The sequence below is a fragment of the Oryzias latipes genome, chromosome 5 (assembly GCF_053564925.1).
Source record: "Oryzias latipes strain Hd-rR chromosome 5, Olatipes_Hd-rR_3.1".
NCBI classification, from domain to species: Eukaryota; Metazoa; Chordata; class Actinopteri; order Beloniformes; family Adrianichthyidae; genus Oryzias; species Oryzias latipes.
Window position 1 is genome coordinate 20,939,904 of NC_136241.1, and position 11,328 is coordinate 20,951,231.

Consider the following 11,328-nt stretch of genomic DNA (forward strand, 5'->3'; position numbering starts at 1 on the left):
GCACGCCCATGTGTCGAAGTGTCCTTGGGCAAGACACTGAACCCCAGCGTGCCTCAAGAGGCCCCAGCTACAAAAAAACAAACCCTGAAGGGTTTTTATCCATCTTGCTATATTCTCAGTCCAGCTCTGTTGCAGTTCAACCTGAAATGCTTAACTAAACTGCTGAATGCAGCTGCAGGCGACCTGGTGTCCTTCGCAAAAAGAAATAAGTCGTGTTTAATTAGATCTCATCAATCATTGGTCAGAGCAGGTTCTTTTTATAACCCTTGTACCTCATTTACAAAAGCAACCTTCACTCTGACCTGCCAGCAGCGTTCTGAAAAGCTGTGAAAACTTCCTAGAAACAGCAAAAAAAAAAAAAGGCAAGACTTTGTGAGCATCAGATCGTCTGCTTTCAGACAAACTGTGCATGTGGGAGGGCGTATGCGCAGGTTTGAGGACGACTGACCTGAGCTGCAGAGTCCGCTGCAGGGGAGAAGCGCAGCCACTCGTGATGTAGAGGGGATGACAGACACAAGGGCAAAGCTGTCTCCTCCACACCTTTGGCTGTTTGTCAGCAAGTAAACATTACATCTGAATGCAAAATGCTATGAAATCAATCCTGATCCTACCCTTTATCACTTTCCTATTGAGTTAAAAATGTTTAAAAGGGCAAGCCTTCCAATATTTTAGGGTGATCAGTCTCAGTTTTCATCAGATTTCTCCAAACCTAGTTTCAATAATTATGTCAAAACTAACATCTAAATAAAAAAAAGGAGTCAGACACCCAAAAAATCATTTTAAGAAGTCACACGTACAACATACTCCCTCCCTTCAGGTCTTTTATTTAAATAAAACAGTTCATGGAAAGCTCCCAGTGGTGTGATCCCAGTCTGCGTTCATGTGGCTATGAGTGTAACTGAATCAAACAGAGAAAGACATTCTTTTTCATATCATACTAAATAAACACACATCACTGCAGCTGAATAAGTTCCAGTTTATTCAAATAAATTTGGATTGTTTTCTTTTTGGATCAAGTTGTGAGCCATGGGTCATTCTTCATCATTGATAACTTGTCTTCAGTCAAACAAACATCTTTCTGGTTGGATACATGTTTTGGTCTGGTAGACAATGACTGTAACATGTGAGAAATCACTTCTTTGCAAACGCAAATAGAGGCGGGTTTGTTTTTGTCACGAAGAGAAACCTTTTTTCTGTAAAAACCACATTACCAGCATCTCTCCAGCTGCTTCATCTGTTCAGTTTGTTGGTGCCGCATCTTCACCAAATATGCGGTTGTGTTTTAATCCACTGAGGAGTCAGGACGTCTTTGCCCTGTCGCAGAAAATGAAGCTGTATTCTTCTCCAAATGAAAGCGCTTTAATAAGATCTTTAAATGAGACTATATATTTGCCCCTGACTATGAAAAATGCTTCGTCATGGTTCATTAGACCTTATCCTCACATATTATGGAGACAGAGAGACTTGCAAATCTTGTTGGATTTTCTGGTTTTTATCATACTGCATTGACAGAGGTTTCTGTTTCTGCAATTCATTTATTTTCTAAAACAGCACAGCTTTCATATGGTATTCCTCCAGGTTCCGTTTTAGAACCAGTCCCGTTTTTTTTGGACATCCTCCCTCTAGGACGGTTAGCTGAAATACATTTTCTACCACCTTCAAGATGTGTTGTTTTCGCACTGCAAGGAAATGATCGCATTCGAGCGACTATTTCTAATGAAAAGTCTATGTAAACATCCTTAAATGTGTGTTTTGGGTGTTCAAAAGTGTCGCATTCCCGCATAGCTACACAAGTTTCAATGATTATTGTCTGTTTTCGGGCTCTACGTACTAAACGCCCACCCACTGAACTAGTGTTGAAACGTCAACTAAAAAATGCACACAAAGCCACGCTAAAGCCTGTTGGTGTAGGTCAGTGCTTCTCAACTGTTTTTAGCAAGGCCCCCCCCCCTAGGAAAATGAAAATGTTTCGCCCCCCCCCTTGGCATCACAGGGGGCGCGCCCCACTATTTGAGAGGCATTGGTGTAGGTGACAGTAAACACCTACTGTTTGCTAGTGTGTATAGAAGAAATGATATGTGATGTAAAGAAAACTGCTTGCAGTTTGGTTTAGGTTTTATTTTGTACCAAGCTGGAGTGTGACTGATCCCACAGCTTGGGGAATCAAACCCTAAGCCTCTTCACCAATTGCTTAATCTCAACTGAAAAGTGGGCGGAGCAATCACAGCAGCCTAAGGAAGTGTATTATGGAGTCAAATGTACGGTAGATTGTCTGGGGTGAGCAGCAGAGGTTTCTAAGAGCTTCTTCCTGTTCTTCAGAGCCATCTTCTCACCAATTACCCATTTGCCCTGAGCTGCTGAGCAAGCAGAAAAACAGTGTTAGTCCACCTGAAATTCTCACTGATTCTCAGTGAAGAGCAGTATAAACAGGAAACAGTGTGAACTGAGCGTGGAGCCTGTTTGCGGTGCTGTCTGAGCTTGTTGCAGGATCTCTTCCATCACAAAGCCATGATGTAGCTGAGGGTGGAATGGGCAGTACCACTGCTCTGATCTGCCTCCCCTCCCACTGACAAATCCAGTATGAAGAACTGGATCGTCCTGAGAAGAGAGGAGGCGCACACCTGTAACCCTACAAACACAACGCGGAGAATAGCAGCCTCACAGGACCAGAGGCTGTGTATGACATCACAAACAGAACGTCTGCAACCCATTTAGTTACATTAACCAGTCTAAACTAGTGATGTTCAATAAATATAGTTTTTTCCCCAAAATAAAATAATGACGCAATAAATCACAACCGCTGCATCATTTTATCTTTACTTAAATAGCATTTTGCTTTTTATTTTCCAACACTTGGTTGGTATCCTGTATACAAGAAATTGTTATTTTTAATAAAAAAAATAATAATTGAAAAGCAATTTATTTCGTTTTTCTGCTTTTTAAGTCCACCTATTATAATTTTAGACTGTTATTAAAACGATTTCTTATCTTTAAATGCAAGACTTTGAAAAGAGTAATCAATGAACATAAAATAGCCTTTTTTGGTCTGTTAGTTTCAATTAATAAATCGATTAATTATTTAGTGTAATCATTAAAAATAAATATTTGAATAAACTGCAGATTACATTTTAGGAATATATTCTCTCTTAAAAGAATTTTAACGGTTTTCTCACTAACGGAAAGCTTCATTATGTGTAACTATTTACATTTCATTTCTCGTTTACATTAACATTTCGCATACGGAATATTTCTAAACAGACCCGTTAGACACTGAATTCCCAATAACAGCTTTACTACCACTCAAAACGCTCTGGAATATTAGTGTAGACAGGACAAATACCTCAAAATGAACAGATATTTATGAATTAATTTACCTTCTCGCTGCTCTGCGCGGATGACACGACAGTGTCCTGTGAGGACAGAAAGCTCTGGAAAACGCTAAAGGACGGTACTGGATAACGTTGCCAGGTTTGAACATACACGCAACGCGTCGAGAGAAAGGTGAATTTCTTTTCTTTATAGTTTAGTCTTTTCAGTTGTTTCAATTTAAAAGTGGCAGGGATGCAACAAGGAGATGTTTGTGTTGTATTTAAATTTTAGGTAAGGACTATGTATGGATTTACACATACTTTAAATTTAGTCTTTTAAGGATGGATGTTGATACCATAAGTTTTAATAATAAACATTTCACATTCTCAAAGTACGCATAGATATATATTGTAAACTAATTATTTGTATAAAATTCAACTTTGTTGAACTGGAAATCGAGGGATAATTCGAAACGCACGTGTGTGTTGCCGTTTGAAATCTTAATTTCACCGGACCTGGCAACCTGCGTACCGGAATCGACGCGCGCATGCTCGAACAGTATGGCGGACGAAGCTGAGCAGGTTAGCGGTTCTTTCGCTAATTATATGTTTAACCTTACAACGAACGAACAGAAGCCCACTTTGCTTCTAAAAGTGCAGACTGCGCTGCACGCTGCATTATTTTTAAAGTGCTTTAAGGTTATTACAGGAACGTTTTTGACCTGTTTGGGGCCGTGGAAGCGGCTAACCGAGTTAGCCGAATTATTAGCCTTGGTGTTCCTGTGTTTCAATTGAACGCAAATGTTTGGTTTGAAACACAGTTCATTGCTTTAGTGCTAACCAGGCAGCTAAATAGTTTATACAGGAAGGAAAGTTTGTGTAAAATGTGTGGGGAAAACAACAGCTGTAGCTCCAGCCGTCGAGGGCATGCATTCTGCTGTGTTCATTAAACGGCCTTCTTCTGATTCTGGTTACCTCAGGTGTGTTTTGCTAATCAACAGCAGGCAGACTAGGACACCTGCCCTCGAGGACTGAAACTTTACATTTGAGGTTTCTACTCTCTGAAACGCTTGGCGTTTCTGGCTGCCGGCCGCTCTGGGAGGGGGGGGGGCGCCTACCGCGGCCGGCTGGGGGGCCGGTCGCTCGGGGGAGCCTTCTCCCCCGGTTGTGCCCATCCGCCCGCTCCTCCCCGCTCTCACCCAAACAAATATTGCACACAGGCACATAGGGCCCCGGGATCTGGATGGGAGGGGTATGCTGGCGGGGCTCACTGGGGATGCCCCTCTCTGGGTTCTCGTTGGCACCCGCCCTCCTCCCCGCTTTTTACTTGCATATTAGACACTCTGATTCATCTAGGGCCTTGTGGAGAGGGTCTGGTGGAGGGGGGCACGGTGAAACATCCGTGCTCACCTTTCGCTGGCCCCCCCACAATTTTAACTTCCTCTGTAGACACACACACTGCATGCTAGCAGCACACACACAGCAAATACACACCACTCACAGAGGGACTCCGGAGTGGGGGGCTTTGCGGCTTGGCAGCGGTGGAGCCCCCCACACTGGTGACCTCCTATTTTACCTGCAGCACACACACAGCACTCCCACACCTCCATACATGGGTGGGGTCGGGGGGGGGGGGGCGGCCGGTCTTCACCCGCCTGGTCCTCTCAGGGCGGCCAGGCTTATGGGTGTCCTGTCGGCTGCGGGAGGGGTCGGGCATGCGGCGCTGGGGGTTGGCCGGCTGGGGGGGGGGGGGGGGGGGGGGGGGGGTTACTGCTTGGCGGCGGGGGTAGGGAGGGTAACCAGATGATTGTGAGTATGTGTGTGTGAGTGCATGGGTAGGACCGACCTGGGGGCTGGCTCGCTGGGACCCTCTGGGGCTTTCCCTCCCAATCACAGAGAGGGGAGGGCACTGAGAGGGTTGGGGAGGGGGGGTCAGATATTATGGCGGGGGGGGGGTTGTAGTGCGTCGGGTTTTAGGGGGGTGGCTGTGGCTGCGGGTGCGTGGCGATCCCTGGGTTGCTAGGGTCGCGTGCCTGGGCTGGCTTGCGGGGACGGGGCGCTGGTCGGGTGGTGGCCGGCTCATGGGTTCCGGGGCCCTGGCTTCGTCCCTGGCCTTTGTCTCGGTGTCCGGCGCCCGGTGGCCCCCATGGCTGCCGCCTGGTACGGCTAAGCGCTCCTGTCTTGTGGCCTGGGGGCCGGACACTGGGTTCGCTTGTGCCTCTGGGCATTGGGGGGGCCCCTGTAGGGGGGCCCTCTCTGTGCCTGGCTGGTGGGGTGGGCGGTCCCCTCCTCCTCCCCTCCCGGGCTGCCTGGGTCCGGATGCTGGGGGGGCTTCTGGCCTGGGGGGCTCTCCTCCCCTCTCCTGGTCTGGCTGGTCTGGCTGGGTAGGATCTGGCTCCCTTTATGAACACACGGTTCACGTCGGCAGCATGCATGTATCTCCACCCCCACGTGCACGTGCACACTGCCACACTGCTCCCTGTCTGCTTCATCCCTCCTCCTTACCTACAGTGTATTGATGGACAGTTTTTTTTCCGCTCATCTTAGTGTCAGATTTTGACCTTTGATGTAACATTCGTCTTTCCAGCAGATCTGGTATAATTGTTACAGCTTAAATTAATAACTTAGTCAAATCAGTGCTTGTATCCCCCACCTTTTCACCTTTCTTCCTTTTACTCTCTTCCACCCTCCCCTCACATTCTTCCCCTCTCCCTCCCCACACACACTAAATGTAACAAATAAATAAAAAATAATACGACAAAAAGGGGTTTATACAAATCTACACTCTAGTTTCTTGAAGCTATATAACCTCTTTTTGTGATAGTAAAACCTGTCCAACACAAAAAGCCTTCAGCTCTAATCTGTTTGCTCAGAAGTTGGACAGAACAAGTTAGAAAAAAAAAAAAAAAAAAAAAGATTAGTAAGCAAACTGACTTTCATTCTAATCACAAGGTTTAGAATTTTTAGTCACCAAAATGTTTTTTTTTTGTCTTTTATTTTTATTTTTAATGCTATACTCTTAATTTAACAGTTCAAACACATTCACACAGGTTACCCAAACGCCAATACATGTAATCTGCCTTCACTTGTTTTGCTGAAACCCATGAGATTAGTAATGCTTTTATATTAAACATATATAAATGTCACAAAACAGTCGTTTTTGGTGTCTTAAATGTAGGTTGGATGTTTCAACATTTTATTTTGATTGCTGAATTAAAAACTGTGAATCACAAGTTGATTTCTGTGTTGTCAAATTGTGTTGAGATGGGAAAAAAAGTAGTATTTTCATTCTGGTTCAGCAGACTCTCAGCGGCAAAGACTTTAAACTGAAGTTTTGTTTTTCTGTGTGTCCTCAAGCAACCATCCACCAACACGGTCGAGGAGCCGCTTGATCTAATCAGGCTCAGTCTGGATGAGCGGATCTACGTGAAGATGAGGAATGACCGCGAGCTTCGCGGCCGCCTCCATGTGAGCTACACGCATCGCAGTCGGCATTCTGCACCGTTGTCGGTGCTCGTCACCACTCACACGTTGGCGTTTGTGTGTCTTAGGCGTACGATCAGCATCTTAACATGATTCTGGGAGATGTGGAAGAGACTGTGACCACAGTGGAGATTGATGAAGAAACGTATGAAGAACTCTACAAGGTTAGTTTTATTTTTATTTATTTTTTCAAATTCATTTTACCTTAAATAAATGTACAAATGCCCAAATGTACAAATTTGAATCAAACAAATGTGGATCGAGGATTTTTCTAAATTATGCTTCTTCGGTTTTATGTTGTATTTCTTCTTGAGTTTGAGGTTTTTTTGTGTCTCTGCAGTCTACAAAGCGTAACATACCCATGCTGTTCGTCAGAGGAGATGGCGTGGTCCTTGTAGCTCCGCCCCTCAGAGTGGGTTAGCCTGCAGAATTCACTGAGAGCTTCTGACAGAAGCTGCAGATGTGATGATACACTGAAACAGTGTTTAAGTCATTTTATTTTCCTCTTCAAAGCACAGTATTGTTTTTGCTTGCCCTCAAAAGAAAAGAAGCTTTCAATTCTGTTTTTCTGCAGTCAGGAACAGCATTGCCAAATTTATATAGTTTTAAACTTAGTTTGAAAATTATGTTTTCAGAACTGAGCTTTTGGATTAAGTGGTTTGGTGCTTCTGTTTCATGTTTTTCATGCAAAAGTCTGAAGATGCTTCAAACACGTGTTTGGAGTCTGTCTGGAAATTTTCTGTTTAATGTATCTTCATTTAAACTTTTACAAAAAAATGTTTTTTTGAGCTAAAAATGTGCTCAGTTTGTAAACATTTAATTTGTTGTTTCTTATTAAAATACTTGTTAAAAAGAACTTTCATTTTGTTTGCTTGATTCCATTCTTCACTGACAGAACCCTTCCCTGAAAAACACACATGCAGATTAAATGTATTGAAAATAAAGATGCATCGCTTGAATTCTCTTCACTAAAGGCTTCAATCCAACTGTTTTCTTCCAAAGAGTGAAAGTAATCAAATCCTTATTTTGTTCGATTCAATGTTATTGATATTAGCCCAATATCACAACACAATTGTCTCAACAGGCTTCACAATTGTACCAAAACAAAAATCACACATAAAATACAATAGCTGATAACTAAACTGAATAGAGTAACCCTTGTGCTATTCTAGGCACTTTAACATTGGGTGTTGGGTCATCTAAACCCACTAGACAGTGCTCTGAACGTTTTTTCTTCAATGATTTGTGAACCTCACTGGTGTCCATGGATTACATGAAATCTTTCCACCTTGATCCACCTTTGTCATGGTAGGGAGAACACGTCAATGTAAGGGTGGGCCCATCTAAGATAGCACAAGGGTTAAGCTAAACTTGGCCTTCCCTCCTTTTGCAGTGTGTTGTGTCCACCAGATGGCAGTATAAGTTAAAAAACAACTGCAGACATCAAAAGGACAATAGATGAAAAACTGACATGGGATGCTTTGTGACTAGGTTGGGCCTTGATTTGTACTTTAATTTAAAAACTGCTATTACAAAATAAGTTGAACTTAACTTGAAAGTCAATGGTCACTAAGATACTTAAAAGCTGAAAAAAAAACATTAACTGACAATGAGCTAATGACATTTAGCCCATTTTCATTACCAGTTGAGCAGCATTGGAATAATGATTCAAAATGAAACCGGTTTGGAGAAGAAGATGGTATGCCTAGAAATATTCAAGTCCAGTCAGTATTCAGTTTGCTGTTCAGTGATGATACTGTGAACCACAGTATGCGGGAAAGACTTGTTTTAGGAGATTAGAAGGAAAATCGTGGACAAGGATGTTATAGACCACCTCCAAGCACTGTGATTTTCATGTTACTCAAGTTGTAAGTATGAGTCAGAAGTTTGAGATCTTTAACCCTTGTGCTATCCTATGACCCAACCCTTACATTGACTTGTTCTCCCTACCATGACAAAGGTGGATAAAGGTGGAAAGATTTCATGTAATCCATGGACACCAGTGAAGATCACAAATCATTGAAGAAAAAAAGGTTCAGCGCACTGTCTAGTGGGTCTAGATGACCCAACGTTAAAGTGCCTAGGATAGCACAAGGGCTGGAAGTGGCTTAAAGACGAAACCTGGAGACAAGTTGAAGAGAGGGATGATATGAGTGGTCAACAAGGAAAATCTGAAGAACCTCTATGGAAATAAAATATATAAGTAAAGCACAAGTGTGCATTCATGGCTTCCCCGTTCAAAAACTCATGTTCACACGTAGCTATGGAAGTTATTACGACCATTGAACGTGCGATGAAAGTGAAACCAACTCCAACTTTTAGCAATCAGGGACTCAGATTTGGGACCGCTGATGGAAGTCGTCCTTTTTAATTCACAGAAGTGCCAACCGTCAGAATATTGATCATGAAGGAGAAAGTAATTGTGGTTTGTAAATGGCTGGAATTATGGAATCATATGTCACCAAGTCTTTCATATATCGAAAGAGAGCCGTTAAAGAAATCCTGGAGCAAGATTCACGAGATTTGCACCACTTTGACATTTTGCAGCAACTCTCTTCCTATTAGGTGATGGATATGCGCTAGTAAACAGTAGCAAAAGAAAAAGCAGAAAAATCCCCTCCCCTCAACAATGCACATTTTTGTGTGTTCTTGAACACACGTCAATAGCCCTGTTTGATGTGCGTTTAGTACGTAGAGCCTGAAAACAGCTGTGAAATCTTGCGTGGCGATGCATGACCTCAAGAGTTTTGAATGCGAGTCCCCAAAATATGCATTTACATGGGTTTATATAGACTTTTCCCTGAACGTGGTTGCTTGAACACACACATTCCAGAGGGTGGTGTGAACGTAGCTTCAGATGCAATTGGATGTTTTCTGTCTTTGGCTCAGTTGTTCATACCACTCCAGTTATGTTGTACTTGTTCTCTATGAAAGTGCTCATTCTAAAGGAAGTTAGATGGAGCCTCCCAGCTGAAGAGACTGAGCAACAGTCTGTTTCTGTACCAAAACCACAGATTTTTTTGTCTCACTGACCGAGAGTGATGCAAAGAAAAGCGTATTTGTACCACATTGAGACCATAATCCTTTATTCTTGGCTTGTGGACTATTACTCACAAAAGCAGATGTTTAAAAAGTTAAAATGCTTATATTTTCCACTAAAGTCACCATTGGTGCCTGGAACACTTAAAAAAATAAAACATATTTATTCTCAGTCAGACAGAAAATGGGAGACAACTAAGATAATGACTTTTCCCCCAAATATTTTTCCTTTTTTAAGCCATTAACAAAGTAATTTGTACGTTTTTTAAAATGTTTTTCTTCTTCTCATAAAACAATTCAATGTGTGAATTGTGTGAATGAGTGTTTGAAACTTCTGTTTTTCATGTCAGAATCCAAATGCAACCTGTTAAGCAGATGGGGATATTTCTTTTCTTTCAACGTGTCGTCCTGTTGACATTTTGGAGTTTTGTCTGACAGACTTTTTCTGGCAGCTAACAATAAATTCAATCCTTTTTTTTCAGTTCATGGTTTTTTTTAAGGCCTGGAAACGGCAAACAAAAGGAGCATGATGACTTCCGTCAAACCTTGTCTATATATGTAATTAGAATATATCAGCAGGTGGGCCTCATGCACAGAGGTGTAACAATTCATTCATAGCAGCCAGGCGGCAGCTGAAGGTCTTTTTTCATGCAAGGGGCAAGCAGGTGTTGAATTCTGGCCTGTTTCTGAACTCGTTGGGATGGTTTCATGCTTGGTCGATCCTCACATTTTGTTCTGTTCTGATGTTGGTACATAGCCTTCTTAACTTGATGTTCTTGTTATCATTTTTATCCTGGATTTCTTTATTTTCTTCTTGTAGTTAAAAATTGATTGATGTCTCCATTAATTAACACACATTTTGAAAATACCTAGAAATTGACAAATGCCTTTATGTGAGGATTCTGTGATTACACAGTTTAACCTTTTAAGACTCAAGCTAATGAGCAAACCCTCTACACGCGTAGTCACAGGGCCCCAGTTGAGCAGAATTATGTGGTAAAATAACCCAAAATGGGATGTCCACGGTTTGTTGCATGGAGGATTAGGATCTAAAACCACAGCACAATAATGAATAAAAGTTTTGAGTTTGCATACATATTATATTTTTGGTTCTGAAGGGTTTTCTTAGACTGTTTTCTAGAAAAAAATTAAAAAAAGGTTTGGATTGTTAAATATGGCTAAATATGTTAGAGCGAGGTTTTTTCCTGTTGCAGACATTTTGAAAATGTTGACTATAAATATTGATTTTGATGACAATATTGATCTGAGCGTTCAAACTCTTCATTGGGCCAAGGATGCAAGCAAAAGAAAGTGACATCAATTCAAGTAATTAATTGGCTCATGGAAATTAATCAAAAATAGAAAGACTGAAGCAAATTCTAAGCACTCCTTGAAGAAAAATAATATTATTACATTACCATATTACCATTCCTCCTTTTTAAAACACCATGACCCTTCCACCGCTTTCCAAACAGCTGGTTTGGACAAGTCAGTGGAT

At 42.1% G+C, this 11,328-nt stretch overlaps 1 protein-coding gene and 1 long non-coding RNA gene across 2 annotated transcripts; one reads left to right on the top strand and one right to left on the bottom strand.

The window, feature by feature from the left end:
- Window positions 1-956: 956 nt before the first annotated feature.
- Window positions 957-3,492, bottom strand: LOC105354109 (uncharacterized). The gene is made up of 2 exons (XR_908814.4): window positions 3,375-3,492; window positions 957-2,598 (listed from the first exon to the last, which is right to left on the bottom strand). It is a non-coding gene; the product is annotated as an uncharacterized LOC105354109 (long non-coding RNA).
- A 243-nt stretch (window positions 3,493-3,735) lies between these two features.
- lsm3 (LSM3 homolog, U6 small nuclear RNA and mRNA degradation associated) lies at window positions 3,736-7,647 on the top strand. The gene is made up of 4 exons (XM_004068900.5): window positions 3,736-3,890; window positions 6,666-6,776; window positions 6,860-6,955; window positions 7,132-7,647. Exons 1-4 carry the CDS (start codon window positions 3,870-3,872, stop codon window positions 7,210-7,212), a joined length of 309 nt encoding a protein of 102 aa, XP_004068948.1. The 5' UTR covers window positions 3,736-3,869; the 3' UTR covers window positions 7,213-7,647.
- The last annotated feature ends 3,681 nt before the right edge of the window (window positions 7,648-11,328 follow it).

Coding starts and splice junctions, on each gene's coding strand:
- lsm3 (XM_004068900.5), top strand. CDS start 3,870: ATGGCGGACGAAGCTGAGCAG. Junction 3,891..6,665: donor TGGCGGACGAAGCTGAGCAG/GTTAGCGGTTCT, acceptor TGTGTCCTCAAG/CAACCATCCACCAACACGGT. Junction 6,777..6,859: donor AGCTTCGCGGCCGCCTCCAT/GTGAGCTACACG, acceptor TGTGTGTCTTAG/GCGTACGATCAGCATCTTAA.